This window comes from Glycine soja, chromosome 12 (assembly GCF_004193775.1).
Source record: "Glycine soja cultivar W05 chromosome 12, ASM419377v2, whole genome shotgun sequence".
Lineage (NCBI taxonomy): Eukaryota > Viridiplantae > Streptophyta > Magnoliopsida > Fabales > Fabaceae > Glycine > Glycine soja.
The window spans coordinates 2,683,652-2,705,559 of record NC_041013.1 but is presented as its reverse complement, the minus strand read 5'-3'; the positions used below and the strand labels follow the sequence as shown (position 1 = coordinate 2,705,559).

Genomic DNA, 21,908 nt, shown 5'->3' with positions numbered 1-21,908 from the left:
TACAATTTACTTTTTTCTTTTTTTCTCCAAAAAAGAATACAATGTTTTTAAAAATCAAATTGACAGCTGTATCCAATATTAATTTTATTATAAGGGGATCATAATAAATGGAAAATAATAGAATTCATTTACTAATTAAAAATAGTGTCATGTTATTTTGTATCACGATTAGGTATTAAATTGATTTGTTTTGAATTGATTCTTAAGTTCAGTCTTTTATGAAGATTGATTACATTTTAGAGGGTTCATTTTAGAGAATAAACACGACAGTAAATGTTATATGTAACTTTTTTACAACTATTACTCTACCACACATCATGGTATATAATAAGTTTATTTATACTAATTATTATAGTTTCTAATTAATTAAAAGTGTATTTTTTTAAGTGAAAGTGTATTCAAATTATAAAACTCTTTTCTCATGTTTTGTTTTATTATTTTTTATATGTAACAATCAAATTCAAATACAAAAAATTTTGATTTATTTGGAATAAGATTTTGTTTATTAATTTTATTTCCTTAAAAAAAAAATGAATGGATGTCTTTTTCCTAGGAGGCTTGTATCCATTCGGATTGACGAGGCTTGAACTTGCAGCTTTAACCTTCAGAGAGGGTGGTGCTTTGACCAATTCAACTGCAATTCCAAGACATATTTTTATACATATTGATTGATATTTATATGGATATACACTTTCATCAGATGACACACATTACGTTGTAATTTGTTTGTTATTGATAAATTGATTGAAAATTGAATCAATGAAAAAAAAAATCTCTTTTGTTTATTTAAATATTTTTCCTAGATTTTATATTTACACATCTTGAGTTAGTCTCTTATATAATTGATTTTTCTTTTATTTTGGGAAAATATTTAAATTTTATTGAAGATGTGAAGGACTCATAAATTGGTTCCTAAAATATAAATTTAACTGCAGTCAATCTAATGATAAATTGATTTCTAAATTTTACAATTTAATATTAAATTAATCATAAAAAATATAACTTATTATTAAATTAATTTTTAAACATTACAATTTAATGATAAAAATGATATCAACTATCTTTTCTAGGTTCATGGATATTGAATCAATAACTTCTTCTAATACCTATTCTACTTTTGGAAGACCTTGTGCAGTTGTGCTATATCACCAATCCTAATTTTTCATAGATAAACATAACTAATATATCTCCTTCAGGAAGTATTTTCCTATAATGACCATGAACAATTGTTCCAAAAGTCTTCAAATAAGGATTAGCCAATCTTATTCCTACAGAATCCATTTGAACTATTAGAATTTGACCCGATTAAATAAGAAGATTAATTTACTGCACTTTTTCTCATAAAAAACTAAAATTATATTTTTTATTTTTCAAAGATGAATTTATCTCCTCATCATATTCTTCAAAGAGGATTTTAATTACTTATCCTTGTTCATTTTTACGTTATTTAGCCCATTTGTTTTTCTGTGGATGATTATTGCACGTTTTAGTCAAGTCCAAGCAAGAGTGGTGAGTGGAAAATAATATATAGAAAATGGAGGTGAGACAGTGACAGTGACAGTGGAACGTGCCGTGTCCTAATTCTAACTCCAATTATATAATGATCCGAGATGAATACTATCCTCTTCAGCTAATTAAGATGGCTGAATCTCTGAAAGATTACGAGGAGGATTTTGAAAATCCTGAAAAGAAGCCCAGAAGGAACAAGTACGCTTTCGCATGTGCTATTTTGGCTTCAATGACTTCCATCCTACTAGGTTACGGTGAGTACTACCACCATTTATTTTCGTTTCTTTAACTATAGTTAGTACTATAAAATCAAATGTGAACTTTGATTACAGATATTGGAGTGATGAGCGGAGCAGCACTGTACATACAAAGAGATCTCAAGGTATCGGACGTGCAAATCGAAATCCTGAACGGTATCATAAACCTCTACTCTCCCGTCGGTTCTTTCATCGCCGGCAGAACCTCCGACTGGATAGGTCGCCGTTACACCATCGTCCTCGCCGGCGCCATCTTCTTCGTCGGAGCCATCCTCATGGGATTCTCCCCCAACTATGCCTTTCTCATGTTTGGCCGCTTCTTCGCCGGCGTCGGCATCGGCTTCGCCTTCCTCATCGCCCCCGTCTACACCTCCGAAATCTCCCCCAGCTCCTCTCGCGGCTTCCTCACTTCCTTGCCTGAGGTACTCTTCTCTAATCTCATCCACTCATCCACTCATCCACTCATCCTATCCATATTTTTCTTATCCCTAACAATCAAACAAATGTATAAGGAGACACCAACAATTCTCTTGTTCCAAGTCTCACCGTGCTATATGCTTCCAACATATACTTTTTATTAGCTATTTTGATTCAATTTTTTTTTCCTTCAAATTCATCACTTTTACATCGTTAATACACTTAAAATAATATAGTTAAAAAAAAAACAAATATAATATTCATTTATATATTTTATTTAATTAAAATATTTGCTATTAAATATTATCCGTGATATTCATCTCATTCCAATCTAAATGGATAAATTTTCCATTTATTTATTATGCAAATGTAGTAAGAACAATTTTGATATTCAGGTATTTCTGAACGGAGGGATTTTAATAGGATACATTTCAAACTACGGATTTTCGAAGCTGGCACTGCGGTTGGGTTGGCGGCTGATGCTGGGAGTGGGAGCCATTCCTTCAATTTTGATTGGCGTGGCAGTGTTAGCCATGCCGGAGTCGCCAAGGTGGCTGGTGGCAAAAGGTCGATTAGGCGAAGCCAAAAGAGTTCTCTACAAAATCTCCGAGTCGGAGGAAGAGGCTCGGCTCAGACTAGCCGATATCAAAGACACGGCTGGGATCCCTCAAGACTGCGACGACGACGTCGTTTTGGTGTCGAAGCAAACCCACGGCCACGGCGTCTGGAGAGAGCTTTTCCTTCACCCCACTCCCGCGGTTCGCCACATCTTCATCGCGTCGCTTGGGATTCACTTCTTCGCGCAAGCCACGGGCATAGACGCCGTCGTTTTGTACAGCCCAAGAATCTTCGAGAAGGCCGGGATCAAATCCGATAACTACCGTCTCCTCGCCACGGTTGCGGTTGGGTTCGTCAAGACCGTTTCCATTTTGGTCGCCACTTTTTTCTTGGACCGGGCCGGGCGGCGCGTGTTGCTGCTTTGCAGCGTTAGTGGGCTCATACTCTCGCTTTTGACTCTGGGCCTGAGTCTCACTGTGGTGGACCATTCGCAGACCACGCTGAATTGGGCCGTTGGGCTCAGCATCGCTGCGGTGTTGTCCTACGTGGCAACTTTCTCTATCGGGTCTGGGCCCATCACGTGGGTTTATAGCTCCGAGATATTCCCGTTGAGGCTGCGGGCTCAGGGCGTGGCAATTGGGGCAGCGGTTAATAGGGTCACCAGTGGGGTCATTGCGATGACTTTTTTGTCCCTCCAGAACGCTATTACCATTGGGGGTGCTTTCTTTCTTTTCGCTGGTGTCGCTGCTGTTGCGTGGATTTTTCACTACACGCTGCTCCCTGAAACACGTGGGAAGACTCTCGAGGAAATTGAAAAGTCTTTCGGTAATTTCTGCAGGAAACCCAAAGCGGAAGAAGGACTTGACGATAACGTTGAAATCCAATTAAAGACCCGTGACCAAACTTTGACAAGCGTCGATTAGAATAAGGGTGATTATATTGAATAAAGGTATCCATTTTTTTTCTCCTAGGTAAAGTTGTCAGATAATCGTAGTTTCCACTCTAAACTGTATTTACCTCTCTGAATGACGTTGTGGGATTTGGGATTATACGGTAGTAATAATATTTACAACTTTTACTCGCGTTGCAATAGTATTTTCACAGTTTTGAAATCGAAAACCACAACCAGGGGAAGAGCTTGTGTGAAAAGGATGATTATAGTACTATAATAGATTTTGGGAATGAAAAGGAAAATAAACGTGGCGTTTTCAGTTTTGTGGAAGATATAGACGATCTCGTGCCAGTGTTAATATGCTATAGAACACACGGTATCATGTATGTATTAGTTAATAGTTACGTTATGATAATTAACTAGATTACAATTCAACCACATCTTCAAAAGTATATCGCTTTCAAAAATCTCAATACGGTGAATGCCACTAGTGTCCGGAATTCAAAAGAATAAAGAATGTGGCAGTTGCTATGTTAAAAACTGCTTCAAGAAAGAATTGCTTGAAGGGCATCCTTCACGTAAGGATATTTGAATGGGAAACCCAACTTCTTAGCTTGAATAGGAAGCACTCTCTGCCCTTCTAAAACCTACAAAGAGACGTTAACAAGGATTTCATGCTAAAAGTTAGTAAGTTATGGGGACTGAGAACAAAGTCACCATAGATTATTACTTACCACAGTAGCACCTTCTCCAAGGACAGCCTTGAGCGCAAAGTCCGGTACTGGCAGCCATGAGGGACGACCCAAGACATTTCCCAGCTGGTCACACAATTCTGCCAATCGCACAGGATTTGGTGCAGTTCCATTGATAACACCTATTACAAATATTCATAATTCATAAACATGATTCATGATAATGCAATAGGTTCATCACGATTAAAGTAACCAAAGGAAATATATCCATTATGTTGCCTTGACGATGTGTGGAGTAGGTGGTAGATATCTCAAAAGGAATTAGTGTAATTGCAGCTGGAGGAATTAATGTAATAGGTGGAAAATGGATAATCCTATTATAAGAAGTCTATGCTACATCCAACCTCAATCGTCCATTATTCATTTACAACTTTTTTTTAAGAATTTTGATGAATTTCCTTTTGGAGATATGCGAGTGAAAAATTCACCTTTGTAAGATGGATTTGATAGTGCTTCATATATTAAATTGACAATGTCTTCCAAATGAATCCAGGAGAACCTGTACGCGAAAGAATAAAAATAACTCAACTATGACATCAACCTAGAAATTAAGACAAACTAAAACCCATCTCATAACACATTTGCACCGTGACACAAGAAAATTAGGACAAACTAAAACCCATCACACAGTGTCTAAGAATTACTACAAAGCAATATCTTACAAGAGCAAGAAACTGAGTGAAATACCATTGTTTTCCAGAGCCTAGAGGTCCACCAGCAAACAAGTTGAAGATAGGTATCATTTTAACTGCAGAGACTCAGAAATGTAATTATCAGTTATACCCAGACAATATCATGAATTTCAAGAGTTATAAATCATTTATAGTTTTTTATGATATGAAAAGAAAAATTAGTGTAACGAAATAGATTTTGTTTCAAGATCCTATTCAAAAGAATAGCTCACGTATAAGTCTAAAGGGATAAGTGGACAACATAGGATGTCAAATAATATATTCAAGGCCAGAACTATGTAGATTAGAAGTCATACCTAATGCTCCACCATCTTTACCAAGAACAACACCAATGCGAATTAGAGCCACTCTAACATCTCCATTTACCTTTAGGGCTGTGGATTCCCATTCCCTGCAAACCTGAACAGAAGGCACAATTTTGGTCAATGCAATCAAGAAGCTACAGTTGTACAATGCAAAATGTTCCATCTATTTGAATAACATCTTAAGGTTTAGGAACTTGACAAAAGTAGCTCCAATCTTTCATAATCACTGCCTTCATTTAACTTGTATATATTGTACTAGACACTTTAAAGGTTCACAGTCTCATGTTGTATCCCTTGTATGGGAACTCACGATCAAAGAGAAAATTTATTGTGATTTAGTGACTTAAATACCCAAAACCAAGCAAGGTTGACTGGTTACAATAACCTTTTTTGACCCCGAAAATATCAAATTCATTGAACTGAATAATCAGAAACAGCCTTTTCAAAGGAAAAATAGACAAGCTATGTATATGGTACAACAATGAATGATCAATAATTCAATATCCTTAAACACCGTCAATTAAGTAGATAAACAAAAAGCTATTAGATTCGACACCATCTTCTTATCAAAAGTTAAACAAGAAATATCAATATCCTTACGAAATTCATGAGCAATATCCTCAATTCCACTCGCAAAGCAAACAGTTTTTTTTTCCTATTCTCTCATCAGATTTTAAGATCTTATATTATTTCCTTTGCAACAGTAACAAAAACAAACATTTTTTTCCTTACCTCAGCCAAGTAATCCTTTCCTGATGGACTTTGTTCATCAAAGACTTGTGTCTCACTGGTGCCTGAACATATTAAAGTGGAAGGAAAATGAAAATACTTACTTCGTATGCAAAATAATGCATATTTATTAAACAAGAAGTGATTATAAAACATGCTCCAAAAATAATTACATTTGCTAACCAATGCATTAAACAACCAATTATAATATTAATTACCATGCAAGAAAATGATCAATGATCAATTAGCATTGAACCAGTTTTGACATACAAACATACCATAATAACCAACAGCTGTTGCACTAACAAAAACTTTAGGTCGAATATCATCTGGTGCACTGTTTATCAATTCTGCAACCTTTGCTACGAAATAAATAGGTCAAGAAGAATAAGCAACCGATTATATAAATAACTGTGACTTACATTGATGCACATATTTTTTTTACCAAGAGTAAATAAAAGAAGAATATATTTATTTTAATTTTTCATCAATGGGAAATGTATGCTTACCTTTGAGGTCACTCGAATCCTGCTTTGCTTGATTTCCTTCTTTATCTGCAGCATTAAAATGCATGTTAACAAATTAGGGGATATGCATGTGCTAATTTTACCAGCATCCAAATGAAGGTTGGAGGAAGAAGGGATAGAAAAACAAGAAGACACTGTATGTGTATGTGTAGTCTGTTACCGGCTCTAAGAAATAATGTTCAGCAGTTTAAACCTTACACCAGTGTCCGTCCTAGATAGCAAAAGTTGCCAAATATACATTAACATATTTATAATTTCAGATTTTATGATATAAAAAAGTAGTGTGTAAATTTTAATAACCGCCAACTAGGTGTAAGTTGAAGTCTACATCATTTTAGTAGTGGAAGCGATAAGGACATGGCAATAACCTCAGGAGACCACCGGGTACTTATGGGCAGTCCAGCCAAATTCACAACCCCTGTTGAGCCCTGAACGCTATCTTTCCATTCTGGCTCTTCTGCTATCTTGATTCCTGGAAAGTCTTTTGCTGTAGATACCAGGACAAAATTAACCAACTAATCCAAAGTTGTCTGACAGAGTCAAGTTGTGCAGAAAATTATTAATTTTTCTACCATGACGAGTAAAAAAAACTAGAAATTCAATACTGGAGGAATCCGAATTATGTATGAATTGAAATCAACAAAATATATAGTACTTATAAATTGAAGGTACTCAGATGTAAGTGAAGTTGATGTGTCACTTTGATCTCTTGAAAAGGTTTGCAGTTGCAAATGAATATTAGTAGGTATTATTTTGTGAAGTGTGAGTGTTAGTGCACATTTATAGCATTAATTTATTACCTTCTTACCTGGAAAAATTGTTTCTGCTTTAGATTTAGATCGTGTCAAGACATGAACACTGTGATTGTCTGCAAGTATTGTTATTTGAGACAGTAAGTTAGCTTAACTGTTCACACATACCAGCAAAAGCTAAGAATTCAATTGATAAAATTAGGCAAGCAAGAGTCTAACAAAATCCAGGGATTCTACTGATTCATCACACAGGGTAACAATATAAGGAACCAATACAGTCCATTAGATGCAACTATTTACCAAATGTTTAACTCGGGCTTTGAATTTATATGTAGTATTATTTTGCAAAGTCAAACTGACGAGAACAATACAACCACAATGCTCCTTTTAGAGTAAAATTTATCCAGGATTGGCCAAAAAAAGCTGAAATCTAGATATGCAAGAGAGCACTAGGAAAATGCTGCATATCAATGTACCAAAAAACAGAGTCATATCATATCATAAAACTTATACAAATTTACCAAGTAAGCTAGAGCATAGGGCATAACCTGCATGCAATCTTTGCACCAACCTTCTACCAATAAAACCTGTTGCTCCAGTTACAGATATGATCATTTTATTTCCCTGCAAAATCACTCAAGTGATAACAATCTAGAAGAAACCTAAACTAAATGACCACTTAGAAAAGCCAAAACTAAGAAACAGTTAAATAATATCTTAATTTGAAAATTACCAATATAATCTTAACAGAAATCATGCTTCCCAGACACATAGAAACCAAGGTATATGAAGTTCCATAGCTCACCCCTCTACAATTTTTGGCTCATAATCTGTTGTGAAGTTGAGAGGTGGAAATATTAAAGATTGTAATACTACCTGCAGAGCCAGAGAAGGGAATAACCTGGATTGTAATAATCACAGGTGGCACTCCACTAAAATGGAGCCAATGAAATGCTTATTTTTAACATTGAGATCTAACAATCCTAGCTCAGTATCAGGTTTCCTAAAGCAAGGCCAAGAGAAGCCTAACTTGATTATTAGAACACAAAATTAACAACTAGAACAGTCCCATATTGGGTACTGAGGTTACAGAAATAATATCATGCAACTAAGTTAAAGTTGAGAAGAAAATCATGAATTGGCATATAATATTTAATGAGGAATGCATATAAGGGAAAAACCATGGGGAAAAGTAAGAGAAATTTTCATTACGTGAAGAAACTTGGTCTCTGAATATAATATAGAATGATTAAACTCTCTTAAAATTGGAGAATACACCTCAATAGGAGGAACACTCAAAACAGATTATATGAATTTTCTCTCAAGAATTTGAGGATGAAAGCCCGTGTTTATTATGTATAATATAGGAGATGCTCTTCTTCTATGCTGCTCCACGGAGTAACATGGGAGAGTAATAGTTCCAACTATCTGCTGCTCAAGTGAACTACTCCATCTATTGCTTCTAATTTGCACCACCAAAAGTAAGCCTTCAACAAAATTTTCAATGGTTGGCAGTAAATTTGCGGATAAGGGTTCTCTTCAGTTGAATTGAATGTTCAACTGAAAGAATCCTAATCATTTAAATTCAATTTTATACACTAAATCATGGAATGAAACGTAAGCTAAGAATTTGACGGCATTACTAAGCTTATTTATGAGTTTCCATGCCACAAAAGTGGCTTTAGCAATTACCACGTCTAACATCCCACTCACTTACGTTGATTAATGTTTTGTTAATTTGTTATTATCCCCCGCAAAAGCAAAGGGAATGAATGGATAATAATAATAATACCTTGGGGTCTTGATCAGAGACACACCAAACACAGAAGCTCCTAGCCTCCCTGGTCTAGTGAAATGGAATGAATGGGTATAAATAAACAATGCAAAAACTGAGAAAGGAAAAAAAGAAGGTTTGGTTGGTTCATTTCATTGAATGAGCTTACAGAGACGGATCGAGGAAGGTGAAGCGACGGACAGATGGTATGGGACCATGTCAGTGCTGTGGCTCCACACATTTCCATTCGGAATTTGGTACGCAGTGTTGAACCTGTTAAGCCAAGATTTTGACTCTTACTTGTCTCACCAACAAGATGAGGTGTGTGTTAATAAACTATTCATATTTCATATTCTCGAATCGTTTCGTGGTTAATTTGGAGCCACAGCAACTTCCCTTCTCATATCCATAATCCATCACTTGTTGCTCTCCCTTTTAATTCTGACTGGACCATACTCTACCACAGTTCCTCTAATGGTATTGATTACAGAATTTAAAGTAAAAATAATTTTATTAAAAGATGAAAAATTATGTTACATTTTCTTATAATTTATATAATAAATCTTTTTTCTTTTAATTTGTTAACCAATGCCTTTAACAAATCCTTCTATTATTAATAGTTTAGTAGTAGCTTGGTATGTAAAACATGGAAGCCATGTGACCCTAAATGTTCGGTCTTTCAATGACTACCAATAGTTTTCCCTTTAGTTTATGACTTGCACTTTTGTTGGTATTAAACAAAAACAAAGGCTGAATATTGTATCATGATACAATTAAAAGCCATATTGGTAGTGGGTGACATATATACAGTTTAACCAGTTGAGATTGAATTAATAGAAACCATAAACAAAGTGAAATGTACATGCCTCCCTGTATTGACAAATTTCGGCAGTATAACATAATTTCAATTCAATCAGACTCCAGCAAAGCAAAAAGAATAATAGCAACTGTATAAAGATGAAAGTAACCAAAATAAAGATGAGCGGACAGAATGGATAATTCAGGAAGAAGTTTGACCCCTCCTTATAATGTGTTATAGTTTTCTTGTAATATGTTTAATTTTTCTTAAGAAAAGTTTTAAGCTTTGTATATGCATTTTTTTTTATAAATATATATATATATACAAAATATTATTAAAAGAAAAATTACCAAAAGAACTAACTTATTATTTCTGATATATTTTTTAGAAAATATTAATTATTAATTTGTTTTTTTGTTAGTAAAAGGAATTTAAATTCACCACAATTTTCTCCTCTTTTTTTTTTTAACCATCGAATCAATCTATATATCTCCTACTCTTTATGGCTTTAATTTGAATAAGATCATCTACGTAAAAAAACTTATAATCTTATATTAAAAAAAATAAGGGCAAATAATACAAGCGAGCAAATAATAGAAGCATACTCTGTTACACAAGAAATGGAAGCCAAGGAGAACGTAACCAATGTTGACAGTTCAAAAGTAGAGGAAAATATCCAATTTAATTTGCTACACGTGACCAGAGTGCATCATTCAAAGAAAAATATCGTAACTCATGGATCATGTGGTACCGCGTATGTCATGTACGAAGAGAGGAGGTTGGGTTAACAATGTAATGAATGATTTTAAAGAGGCGAAGAAGCACGATGAAAGATCAATTCAATCATATTCCCTGCTTGCTTCAACAATCTCATCATTCAAAATACTATTAGAATACTCAAAATGCTCTTTTATTATTGATAAAAAATAAATGCTCTTTTATTGAGAACATCCATGTCGATTCGGATTATACAACTGATCAAAACACAAGGCAACGTTTAGCTACACCAGCATCCAATACTAAAAGACCCATTAATACATATAAATTACAATGGCAGCAGGCAAAAATAAAGTCTAAGATTATATGGCACATAGGGAAAAAAAAGCTTAAGAAGCTTTATTAAGCAAAGAAAGACTAGTTAAACAAACACAAAAATGACTGGTGCAGCTACTGCTTTCACATGTATTTGTTAAACCTTGCAAGTGCCATCCCAACATCACTAACCTCACAACTAACAATTTACCCCCCTTGCCCTCACAATAAGAAGGTTTTAAAACAGGTGGGAGATCAAAGAATATTTTGCAGCACATCTTTCTTAATCAGCTCTAGACTGACCAGCACGAGAAGACAGGATAATACCAACAATGAGTCCATACAGGGCAAGAGCCTCAGCAAAGATGAGAATGAGAATCATTCCAACAAAAAGCTTTGGCTGCTGTGCATTGGCTCTGCATAAGAAGATAAATTGTTCAAACTTCAAGGTAAAATTTCTATTAGGAATCATTATAAAAGGTATATCCATGTATCAAACTATCAGCAAAATATACATTTCATCAAGGATTCACATGTTCATTGATTGAAAGCATAGCAATCACATTAAGTATCACCATGAAATCTGTAGACTTCAGAATAAGATCAAATCAGTACCGAGTTTAATCATAGATAAGATACTAAGGCAGAAGAATTATACCTAACACCAGCATCACCAACAATACCAATAGCCATGCCAGCAGAGAGACCAGCCAGCCCACAGGCAAGACCAGAGGAGAGATGTGCATAACCATCAAAGAGGTAATAAGATTTGGCCTTGGGATTAATGCCAGTACTGATAATAACAGCAATAATAAGGCCATAAATACCCAAAACTCCAGCCATAACAACAGGGACAATAGACTTCATCACCAGCTCCGGTCTCATCACACCCATCGAAGCCACGCCCACGCCACTCTTCGCTGTGCCATAGGCAGCTCCCATACCTTCCTCCATCAGTTCAAACAATTCATATTAAAGATAAATCTACAGAAAATGCAAAGCTATCGAAGAAGCTCAGAATTTCTTTTTCTTTCTTTATATACATAACTATTCAACGGTTCTTCCACCAATCAATTTCAAGAATCGAAACAACGTGAAGCAATTTCAATAGACTTATTTTGTCCGCTGAGTTCCAACCAAAACAACGAAGATTCTAACAATAATTACGAGAAATGACTACTGATCTATGAGATAAAACCTCTGAGTTTATATGTAAAACTAAGTCTACGATTTGCAGTAGCTTAATTGAATCCAACAAAATCATTGCTCCACAAAAACCACCAAAGCACAACTGAATCATCAATCATAACATATGTTTTTTTTTACATGCAGCGATCAAATTGCGCATCGAACATTAAAATTTCCTGATAAAGTGAAATTCAAAAGAGATCAAGAAAATACGAGCATAGATCTAATTGAGAAATTAGGGATTGAATTACAGGAGAAGACGAGGGCAGCTGCGGCTCCAAGGAAGCCGAAAAACGGTGCCGTCTCATCGCCGCTGAATGGAGCCATTATAACTGCAACGACGTCGGATTGATCTGATCTGAGAAGTGAGATATTCCGGTTTCCGCAGTTCCACGTTCCGATCTCTGTTACCGTACAGTGTGGAGGGGAAGGAACCATTTCCATTATTTTATAGTTAGTTAATTACCCCCTTCCGGTGCTCCATTTGGACCGGGTGAAAAAACCCCGAACCCGAATTTAACCGGCCCGGTTTAGTTGTCATAAGGTGGTGCTTTTATTGGGCTTTGTTTTATGATGGGCTTGGACTTGGGCTTTTCCAACATAATGGCCCGAACTTGAAGCATAAGAGATCTTGGTCACACACACAAACAAACACACTTGATTAGCTGAGGAGGAAGAGAGAAAAACCATGGCAATAACACTCAACAATGGCTTCAAGATGCCTATCATTGGATTGGGCGTGTGGCGCATGGAAGGAAACGAAATCAGGGACCTAATTCTCAATTCCATCAAAATTGGTTATCGCCATTTTGATTGTGCTGGTATACTATTTTTCCAAATTTAGCTTTGGATTCTTAATCTACTTTGGAATCTTGTCCCTTTTGGGGCAGTTTAAACTATTAAAAAAAATTAGTTTCCCCCTATAGTTACTTTCTTTTTGCTAAAGCTAAATATTATTATGCCCCTTTATCCCATTTTGGTATATTGTTAGACTAACCCCACCAAAACTTGTTGATTAATGAATATCAAAGCTTGTTTCTTAGTTGATGTGTGGATAAAGCATATGGTGGTTGATTAGATTTGGATGCGTTGTTGGCTTGTTGCAGCTGACTACAAAAACGAAGCAGAAGTTGGAGATGCGCTTAAGGAGGCTTTTGATAGTGGCCTTGTGAAGAGAGAGGATCTCTTCATTACCACCAAGGTCAGTTTCACAATCGTTCCTGTGGACTTAATCTTGTTTCTTTGTGACGTTTGTTGATGATTATTGTTCTGGGTCGGATAATTACTGTCTTACCCTTTGCATTTGAATCTGCTTTCAGCTTTGGAATTCTGATCAAGGCCACGTTCTTGAGGCGTGTAAAGACAGTCTCAAGAAGCTTCAGTTAACGTATCTAGATTTATATCTTGTTCACTTTCCTGTTGCCGTAAGGCATACTGGTATGTCCGTTTCCTATGCGTCCCTTGAATTTATCTTTTTGTGCATGTTATAGTTACAATGCAACTATAATTAGCACTGTTAAAGGAGTGATCTAACTTACCAGTGTTTTAAGATTACACACAGAAAATACAAATGAACTTCGATTCCATACACACGGATGTTCTTCAGATATATACATGAAAAATACCTCAAGTTGTTCTTTTGTGTTCATGTATATATTATTATATACTGCCTACTTTACGCAATCACCTCCTGTCATGTTGTTTTGTTTGGGATTTTTAACAAGTTATTACAAGCACATTTGAATGTCTTCTAATATAATTTTGACATATTTCACATACATGCAGGGGTTGGTAATACTTCTAGTCCTTTGGGTGATGATGGGGTCCTGGACATAGATACCACCATATCCCTGGAAACGACCTGGCATGCAATGGAAGATCTTGTTTCATCGGGCTTGGTTCGCAGCATAGGGATCAGGTGCAATTTGGTGCTGCAAACATTCTTTGCTATATATGCTCCAGAAATTCCTTTTAATGGCTATAGTTTATGGATAAGTTTTATCCAGTCATTTAGAAACAGAAAAATCATCAATGAAGAAAGTAAACCAACTAGTTTTGTTAAGTTCACAAGGGTTCCTCTTATATAAAAAAAAAAGAGTTCATAAGGGTTGGCATCATGACAGCCTCTTATTAGTCATGGGTTACATGATTTTCAATGCACACTCCAGTTCCTTTATGAGAAGTTTTTATTATTTGGGGATGATTAAAGACTTGCAGCCAAGTGTCTTTGCAATATCCATCTCATCATTCTAATGATCCCTCTAAGTAATTAAACAATCAACTGTATTGACTTACATGGTACACATTCAAGATTTTTTATATGCTGGTTTGTTCCCCTTGTCTCAACTTGAGAAATGCTCGATTCTTTTTTAATGAAATTGCATTCTGACAAAAAGCTTTTTGCAGCAACTATGATATCTTTCTGACCAGAGATTGTTTAGCATATTCCAAGATAAAGCCTGCTGTAAATCAGATTGAAACTCATCCATACTTCCAGCGTGATTCTCTAGTCAAATTTTGTCAGAAGCATGGGATTTGTGTCACTGCACACACTCCACTAGGAGGTGCTGCAGCAAATGCTGAATGGTTTGGAACAGTTTCATGTTTGGATGACCAAGTTCTCAAAGTGAGTTGTCAATACTAGTTTCCGAGCACAATATTTATTAGCCAACTACCATAACTCCCAGGCATTGTCTATCCAAAAACAGTTTCATAAAGTTGATTAATTTGAGAGTATACCATTTTCTTTTATTTCAGGGTCTGGCTGAAAAATACAAAAAGACTGCCGCCCAGATCAGCCTTCGCTGGGGAATTCAAAGGAACACTGTGGTCATTCCTAAATCGTCAAAACTGGAGAGGTTGAAAGAGAACTTTCAGGTTTTCGATTTTGAGTTGTCTAAAGAGGACATGGAGCTCATTGGAAGTATAGATAGAAAATATCGAACCAATCAACCAGCTGTGTTTTGGGGCATAGATTTGTATGCGTGAGAATGCCCTTCCTAAGTCTGTATCATGGCTGTTTGACCTTGTGTTAAGATTCAGATTTGGTATAAGCTGATCTTTCAGGCTCCTTAGTAGCTCAGTTTATTTGATAATGTAAACTTTCTTTGTTGATGGTTGAAAAATCATCTTCTCATCCCATATCCAATCTCGTGGACTAAATAAGAGAGACTTCTGAATGTTGTTGCTTAATTTGTTTGTCCATTTGTTTACTTCCTTCCATTTCACTCCCGTTCTATTTTCGAGTCCTCGTCTTTGGAAATGCTAACGTTTAGTTGATAAGTTTCTGAAATATAGAAAATTGCATATATGAAATTTGGTATATTTTATCAACTAAAACGTGAATATGAATGTGAATACTGTACTCCCTAGTTCCGTCTCCGTTGCAGAATGCAGAAATTTTTAAATTTGAATACCCATTTTAGCTAGCCAACAGAATAAGTTTGTGTTTTCTGGCTCTCATAAATTAAACTAGGCTTGGTTATGTTTTTGGTCCCCATAAGTTAGTGTTTCTTTTATTTTTTATCTTTATAAGTTCACTTTTCTAATTTTAGTCATCCAAAGTCGTTTTTTTTTTAATTTTTGTCCTTGTAAGTTTTTATTTTTTATTTTCAGTCCTTATAAGTTTAAGTTTTATTAATTTTAATTTTTTGAAGATTACAATTTTTTTTATTTATAGTTTTCATAACTTCATGCTTACAAGTATCAAAATTTTAAAAATACAAACTTACATAAATTAAAAATAAATAAGATATCTTACGGGAACTAAATTACTAAAACACCAACTTACATTAACTAAAATTAGAAAAATCAAAGGCAAAAATGAAAAATCAGTAACTTATTTAAGTGTGAAGGACCACAATTCCACATGACACTAAAATTGGAAAGCTATCAACTTGTTTTTGGAGTTTTAGGAGTTATTGTACAATTACCTGCCTTTTTTACTTTCACGTAGTTATTGAACTATCAAACCCAACGTAAATTCTCGGCAGAGCCAAATTTATTTGACAGGACAATGTATTTAAGACAAAATTCGCAATACTAGTTTTAAATTTTAATTACCATGACAATGAGGTATTGAATAACTTGATTAACCATGGTTATTTCAGGATCAACAATTATTAAATTACTTTTTTTTAAGATAATAAAATTATCTTGGCATCACAAAGTCATAGAATCGAATGAGTATTGTAATTTGTAAATAATCGTAATTTTCAGGAATTTCCATATTGAATGCGATCAATAACTATTTAGGGTTTATTTTGGTGGCTAAGAATAATACAAGACTGGCTCTGAATGTTTGGATTTTTACACCAAAAATTATTCGGTAGTTTAAGTATAACATTCTCTAAACTATAAAAGCTTAATCTAAACAAGTACACCTTGAGAAATAATGAAGTTCTTTGAGGTGATCAATTGTGGTAATTACACATTGCTTCACAATCTCACAGAATAAATGGAATTATAGCAAACCGACTACTTGGATAATCTTCAAATTTCTGACGATACCAGCTATGAGTTTCCACAGCTGCAAATGCCAGATTTGCCACCTGTACCCAATAAAAGAAATATGCAAAAAGCAAATCAAAATCAAAGATTATCTGTTTAAAACTTTAAAACCTTGCAAAATCTGCAAAGGAAATATTACCACAAAAACAAAAAGTAGCCAGATTGTTAGGTTGGATCCTCCAGTAGCAACCACAAAACTAGCGTATATAACCTTCATCATCATCATCAAATATTAGGCTTATTCATATCAGTCACATAAGTAGAAGTTACAGAGACAGAGAGCAAGAGGCTTACAATTTCAGAGAGATAATGAGGAGAGGAGACGATTTCAAACCAATCACCATGAGGAATTACATATTCATCTGCCTGTCTTGAATGTCGTAGAGAACCCTGCCAAATTTATAAAAATGTTAAGATATCCAAATCCACCTCATTGTAAAAATGGTATATTTGCTTTAAACTTCAACATTTCATTTTAAAGAATCATTGCATGTAGATATATTTACAAAATGTCAAACAAAGTTCCACATGCAAAGTAAATGAAGAAAATCATATGTATTTAATTTCTGTGAGCAAATTCACCATCTATTGTGACTTGGTACCATTAGTATTATGTAATATCAGTGAGATACTGAGATGAAAATAAATAACAATTAGAAGCTGTGAAGATAAAAGGAGGTAGCAACTATAAGTTATGAAGCCATGGTCTCAAACCATTTGATATTCACGTTTCACTGACCAAAACCAAAGATTTAGATGTCAATCAAGTAAATGATGCATACAAGAATCTTATGGCACTGGTGTTGATGAATCCAACCCCATAAGAAAACAGCAGCACCAATCCAATGCTTCCACCCAAGCTTGAAGAGAGGATTTACAACTTGCCAGAATTCTAACTCTGTTACTTGCATCTGATTCTTGCCCTTGACAATGAACTTGGTCACTAGATTTGCTAGGAAGTTAAACACCTCTACTGCACAACCGCCACACAGCGATAGTGGTGCTCCTACGTAGAAACTAGCTTCAGAAAAATAACAAATCAATCCTCTTCATTTTAGTATTTTCTGGACAATAACCAGTGATAACTAAGAAGTACAAATGCAGGAAATGATGCTATTAATTTATATAATATTGTGCTATCTAAGAACACATGTGTGAACCTTCACCCCTTCAAATAACAAGAAACATTGAAATTATTTTAGATTGCACATCAACAAGTAATACCAGTACTGCAAATCTTTCTAGGACTAGTCACGTGTAAATAACATTTAGTTCACAAGTGAGAAAATAAATAGAACTAGTCATTCTCAATTGCAGTCATTTACTTCTTTCCTTTGCTTGATTACCACATTTCCAGATTTAAAAACAAAATATTTATCTCAACGACACTCAAATATACAGACTAAATCCAAATGCTGATTGTACCTGTTCTATCAAAACAATCATAAATATTATATTATTGGCAATGAAAACTATCTTAATAACTTCACATATTAGAAGACACAAAATCTTACACATTAATGCTTCAGATTATCCAAATAAAAATGGGGGGAAATTTTTTCAGGAAAGGACTTTTACAGGTTTATGTAACACAACAAAATCAATTCAGAAAAAAAAAGTAACTGACCATATTAAACAAAGTCATATGTAATAGAACAATAATCAAAATATCCATGTTCTACTTCTCCCATCTCATGCTAAATATACAAAGTTCTGTGGCAACTAGAACAATGCTGTTCCAAGCACCATAGCATGCTCAGTTGAGTCTGAGAAGGCCTTATGATGAAGCCAAATATGAACAACAGAGAACCAACATTATACTTTAATCTGTCATATTGTCATGAGTTACACATATACACACTGAATAGGATATACATTTATAAGACATGTTAGCAATATACTCCCTAAGGCACTTTCTTTCTGACACACTCTCCTATTAGTTGAAATTCATGTGGATCCAACTAGTTTAGGAATGAGACCTACCAAACTGGGAATGGAACCCACATATTTAGTGGGACTCGCACGAATTTCACCTAACAGGAGAGTGTGTTGGAAAGAAAGTATCAGAGAGCGTGTTACTAACAATTCTCACATTTATTACAGTAATTCATTCATGTCAGATATAATATTAACCAAATTTGCAAAGTTTGGAAGCCCCATATATTTCAGATCAATCAACCAAAAATTAGGGATTTATCCCAAGGAATTTAACAGGAAGCCACAAATTTCACAGGAAAACTCCAACCAGAATTGCAATAGTTTGCGCTCGGCAGGAAACAGACATTTTCACACTTACATTCTCAATTCAGCATAGTAAAAACAATTTCCAAACTTCAAAAAGCAATTGCAAGTGAAGCAGATTGAGGAACAATGAACAAAAAAACTCACAACAATCCAGTGAGATAACCAATGACGTGCATACGAGCAGAAGGACTATAGTTAAAAACGTGTCTAGTCTCATAAAGTCGTCTGAGGACTTGAACTTCCATCATCAAAAGCAGAAAAACCGCTTGCCAAGCCACATATCCCTGCCTCAATTTATACGTATCAGTTTTGATAGTAGAACCACCTGTCAAGAAGCTAGTGATGGTAGAGTAAGAAAACGGCTCCACAACAAGTGGCACCATGTTGTACGCATACGCCCAAGTCCCAAGAAGTAGCAACGTTGTCCATATAAAAGCCACAATGTAGAAGTGCAAGAAGAACCTCTGAGAAATAGTGAATTTCTGCAACACAGCACGGTAAATGTTTCAACATTCACTCATGACTTACTCAGCCCATCAATTCCTAGGGCGCAACTTTGTATCAATAATAAATAGATTTAATTACTCATTTAGAGAGTGTTTGGTTTTCATGTGAAAAAATGCTTTTGAGACAAAAGTAATTTTGACAGAGGATGGAGACTCTTGCTTTTGCTTTCAACACTTACTTCTGCTTTCATTTTACTTTTATCCATTACATTTGCATTAGAACACGCGCCCAACATTGTAAACTTAAATTGAAACATGCACTTAGTGTTATTCCTGCACAATTTTTATAACTTGTTTTAGTCCCAACAAACAACCGACCAAAATTGTAGGGACAAAAACGAGTAAAAAGAATAATACGCGTAGAGACTAACAAGAGTAGTTTTAAAGTATAAAGACTAAACGAGTAATTAAACCAAAAAAAAGAATTTGTGAGAAATGCGTGAAAAGGGGTAAATACATGAATGCAAAAGTGGTGTTACTTGGGAGGAGTGCATGATTTTGCCTCTACGAGCAAAAGCCAACAAGGTGGCACGGAGGCAGCTGAGCTTGGGAGTGGGAATAGAAGCGACGATGATGGGTAATGTGGCAGCGAGCCATGCCAGCCTCAGGATTTGAAGGAGAACCAGCTCCATCGGTTGATTATGAAAAAGCATGGTTTCAAGTGCGTAAAGGGAGGGGTTAGGGATCTGGCTTAAAAAGATTGATAGTAATTAATAACTGCTATATATGGAAAGTAAGGCAAGGACACAGATTGACGAATGACGGCAACTCACCAACCTCAAACCATCAGAACGGTTCTCAAAACTCATCCCAGAACCCCTTCCCAATGCTTGACACCACTCTCCTGAATTTTTCATTTTTTTACCACATGAACCAATCAGCATCTTTTAACCATTTACTTGGGTAAGAGTCATTTTTAATGTAGTGAAATTAAGGTTTAACTAGCATGTGAGTCTTTGATTTTTTATTTTTTTTACCAAATTTTTAATTAGGTTCTTTAAAAAAAATCATTTGGATCTCTAAACTTGTATTTGTTTTTCAAATTTCTTTTAATTAGGAACTAAAAGTATTTTAGTTTAACTTATTTTATTATTGAATTTTAAATTAACAATTTTATTCATCATATAATTTTAAATTTATTTATTTAAAAATCAATTATAGAATTTAACATTTTTTTATGTGTTGATCAATAATGGAATAATAATATAAAACTACTTTTATATTATCAGTGTATTCTAATTAAAAAAGCATTTTAGTTCCTTTTTTCACTCCGATATATAAACTTAGATGATAAAAAATACATCTTAATTTGACACAATTTACTGTAATTTTTCTTTTTCCTCCAGTTTAAAAGATAATTTTAATATAATCCAATACATATCGCTAAAAAAGTCTGAAAATAAAAAAAGTGCAGTTATCAAAATACATCTTAAGTAAGATTTTCATCTTATTTTATAATTATGAATATCTTCTCTTTTTCTTTTCGTTTTCATTTGTCTTCTTGTATCCTCCTTGTCTAGTTTCAACTTGGGTATAAAAATATATATAGTTTTAAACTTGATAATTTTATCTGAGTTTAAAAAAACAAAAGTTCTTTGCGCATAGTTTTTTTACCAAAGTAATTTATAAGCCAGTAAAAAAAATTTATAAAATTGACAAGAGACTTATCAAATATACTTGAAAAATTAGCTAGTTTACTTTTAATTATGGTTAAATTTTTGTGAGAGGATTAATTTTAGGGGACGACATATAAATGGCCTCATCTTTGGAGGATACATGCAGAAGAAGGGTTTAAAGGAAGCAGAAAAGTAACAAGTTCTTGATCCTCCTTTCACTATTGGTGAAATGGAAATTTTGTCTATGGAGTGAAAGAATTAAAACACGAAAACAAAGTCTGATATGCCCCGTGGGATTAAGAACCAAATGGCCAAGGAATAATCTTTTTATAAAAGACAAAAATGAGCTGACGCTTGAAGAAGAGATTAGAAATTTAGGCAACTGAATCGATAAGTTAACATCAGAATATATACCAAGGTATGGGAATATTAAGGTAAGTGAGCAAGAAGATACGAAGGCTAAAGATATTTATTCAGAATATGTGTCTGATGCAAAAAAAAAAAAAGAGGCAAAGAAAAGAATTTCAATTTGTGTATGATGAAAAAAAAAATGAAGGGTCTAAAATAAAATGTCTAACTTTTGGTGGGGGTGGGAGTGGAAGGAGGCAGGTTGAGTTCACTGAGTCTCGTTTTCAAAAGAAGATGGATAGGAATGGAATTATTGCGATTGGACATTGTTGGGCCCTTCGTTTGATTCAAGAAAGTGGATAAGGGCCTTTTTGAATTCTTCTTCTTTTTCTCGGCCATGGCCTGTTATTACTACAGAGCCATGGGCCAGGGTCACGTGTGCTGGGAAAGCAATATATGACGACACGTCACAATATACTATTTACTGGTACATGAGAAAGTG

At 34.7% G+C, this 21,908-nt stretch overlaps 5 protein-coding genes across 7 annotated transcripts; 2 read left to right on the top strand and 3 right to left on the bottom strand.

The window, feature by feature from the left end:
* Positions 1 to 1,594: 1,594 nt before the first annotated feature.
* On the top strand, positions 1,595 to 3,831 carry LOC114377909 (polyol transporter 5-like). Its single transcript, XM_028336383.1, has 3 exons — positions 1,595 to 1,763; positions 1,842 to 2,188; positions 2,579 to 3,831. Exons 1-3 carry the CDS (start codon positions 1,601 to 1,603, stop codon positions 3,662 to 3,664), a joined length of 1,596 nt encoding a protein of 531 aa, XP_028192184.1. The 5' UTR covers positions 1,595 to 1,600; the 3' UTR covers positions 3,665 to 3,831.
* A 162-nt stretch (positions 3,832 to 3,993) lies between these two features.
* On the bottom strand, positions 3,994 to 9,541 carry LOC114377910 (epimerase family protein SDR39U1 homolog, chloroplastic-like). 3 transcript variants are annotated; one of them, XM_028336384.1, is made up of 13 exons: positions 9,334 to 9,541; positions 9,183 to 9,236; positions 7,939 to 8,014; positions 7,447 to 7,506; positions 7,007 to 7,125; positions 6,621 to 6,665; positions 6,390 to 6,468; positions 6,115 to 6,176; positions 5,374 to 5,476; positions 5,073 to 5,133; positions 4,814 to 4,884; positions 4,368 to 4,507; positions 3,994 to 4,280 (listed from the first exon to the last, which is right to left on the bottom strand). In XM_028336384.1, exons 1-13 carry the CDS (start codon positions 9,409 to 9,411, stop codon positions 4,179 to 4,181), a joined length of 1,050 nt encoding a protein of 349 aa, XP_028192185.1. In that variant the 5' UTR covers positions 9,412 to 9,541; the 3' UTR covers positions 3,994 to 4,178. The 3 variants fall into 3 exon arrangements, with proteins under 3 accessions (XP_028192185.1, XP_028192186.1, XP_028192187.1); XM_028336385.1 differs by lacking the exon at positions 9,334 to 9,541 and adding an exon at positions 8,124 to 8,266; XM_028336386.1 differs by lacking the exon at positions 9,334 to 9,541 and adding an exon at positions 8,124 to 8,220 and having other exon boundaries at positions 9,183 to 9,209.
* Positions 9,542 to 10,857: 1,316 nt separating this feature from the next.
* Positions 10,858 to 12,636, bottom strand: LOC114379176 (V-type proton ATPase 16 kDa proteolipid subunit-like). The gene is made up of 3 exons (XM_028337777.1): positions 12,435 to 12,636; positions 11,654 to 11,939; positions 10,858 to 11,411 (listed from the first exon to the last, which is right to left on the bottom strand). Exons 1-3 carry the CDS (start codon positions 12,625 to 12,627, stop codon positions 11,279 to 11,281), a joined length of 612 nt encoding a protein of 203 aa, XP_028193578.1. The 5' UTR covers positions 12,628 to 12,636; the 3' UTR covers positions 10,858 to 11,278.
* A 193-nt stretch (positions 12,637 to 12,829) lies between these two features.
* LOC114379175 (NADP-dependent D-sorbitol-6-phosphate dehydrogenase-like) lies at positions 12,830 to 15,375 on the top strand. The gene is made up of 6 exons (XM_028337776.1): positions 12,830 to 13,004; positions 13,290 to 13,384; positions 13,503 to 13,620; positions 13,969 to 14,101; positions 14,590 to 14,809; positions 14,941 to 15,375. Exons 1-6 carry the CDS (start codon positions 12,872 to 12,874, stop codon positions 15,169 to 15,171), a joined length of 930 nt encoding a protein of 309 aa, XP_028193577.1. The 5' UTR covers positions 12,830 to 12,871; the 3' UTR covers positions 15,172 to 15,375.
* Positions 15,376 to 16,404: 1,029 nt separating this feature from the next.
* LOC114378552 (polyprenol reductase 2-like) lies at positions 16,405 to 20,333 on the bottom strand. The gene is made up of 7 exons (XM_028337170.1): positions 20,216 to 20,333; positions 19,922 to 20,128; positions 19,081 to 19,418; positions 17,475 to 17,709; positions 16,987 to 17,082; positions 16,832 to 16,903; positions 16,405 to 16,733 (listed from the first exon to the last, which is right to left on the bottom strand). The coding sequence occupies exons 1-7, from the start codon at positions 20,324 to 20,326 to the stop codon at positions 16,629 to 16,631; spliced, it is 1,164 nt and encodes a 387-aa protein (XP_028192971.1). The 5' UTR covers positions 20,327 to 20,333; the 3' UTR covers positions 16,405 to 16,628.
* Between the last annotated feature and the right edge of the window lie 1,575 nt (positions 20,334 to 21,908).

Bases quoted from the DNA above. Each gene is read 5' to 3' on its own strand.
- LOC114377909 (XM_028336383.1), top strand. From the start codon at position 1,601: ATGATCCGAGATGAATACTATCCTCTTCAGCTAATTAAGATGGCTGAA. The intron at 1,764-1,841 runs GTGAGTACTACC...CTTTGATTACAG, and splicing joins TTCCATCCTACTAGGTTACG to ATATTGGAGTGATGAGCGGA. The intron at 2,189-2,578 runs GTACTCTTCTCT...TTTGATATTCAG, and splicing joins TCCTCACTTCCTTGCCTGAG to GTATTTCTGAACGGAGGGAT.
- LOC114377910 (XM_028336384.1), bottom strand. From the start codon at position 9,411: ATGGAAATGTGTGGAGCCACAGCACTGACATGGTCCCATACCATCTGT. The intron at 6,177-6,389 runs GTATGTTTGTAT...TAATATGTTCAG, and splicing joins AACAGCTGTTGGTTATTATG to GCACCAGTGAGACACAAGTC. The intron at 4,281-4,367 runs GTAAGTAATAAT...GTCTCTTTGTAG, and splicing joins TTGGAGAAGGTGCTACTGTG to GTTTTAGAAGGGCAGAGAGT.
- LOC114379176 (XM_028337777.1), bottom strand. From the start codon at position 12,627: ATGGAAATGGTTCCTTCCCCTCCACACTGTACGGTAACAGAGATCGGA. The intron at 11,940-12,434 runs GTAATTCAATCC...TGATGGAGGAAG, and splicing joins AGCTGCCCTCGTCTTCTCCT to GTATGGGAGCTGCCTATGGC. The intron at 11,412-11,653 runs GTATAATTCTTC...CTTCTTATGCAG, and splicing joins GTTGGTGATGCTGGTGTTAG to AGCCAATGCACAGCAGCCAA.
- LOC114379175 (XM_028337776.1), top strand. From the start codon at position 12,872: ATGGCAATAACACTCAACAATGGCTTCAAGATGCCTATCATTGGATTG. The intron at 13,385-13,502 runs GTCAGTTTCACA...ATCTGCTTTCAG, and splicing joins ATCTCTTCATTACCACCAAG to CTTTGGAATTCTGATCAAGG. The intron at 14,810-14,940 runs GTGAGTTGTCAA...CTTTTATTTCAG, and splicing joins TGGATGACCAAGTTCTCAAA to GGTCTGGCTGAAAAATACAA.
- LOC114378552 (XM_028337170.1), bottom strand. From the start codon at position 20,326: ATGCTGATTGGTTCATGTGGTAAAAAAATGAAAAATTCAGGAGAGTGG. The intron at 16,904-16,986 runs GTAAGCCTCTTG...ATGATGATGAAG, and splicing joins CTCATTATCTCTCTGAAATT to GTTATATACGCTAGTTTTGT. The intron at 16,734-16,831 runs GTAATATTTCCT...TATTGGGTACAG, and splicing joins GGCTACTTTTTGTTTTTGTG to GTGGCAAATCTGGCATTTGC.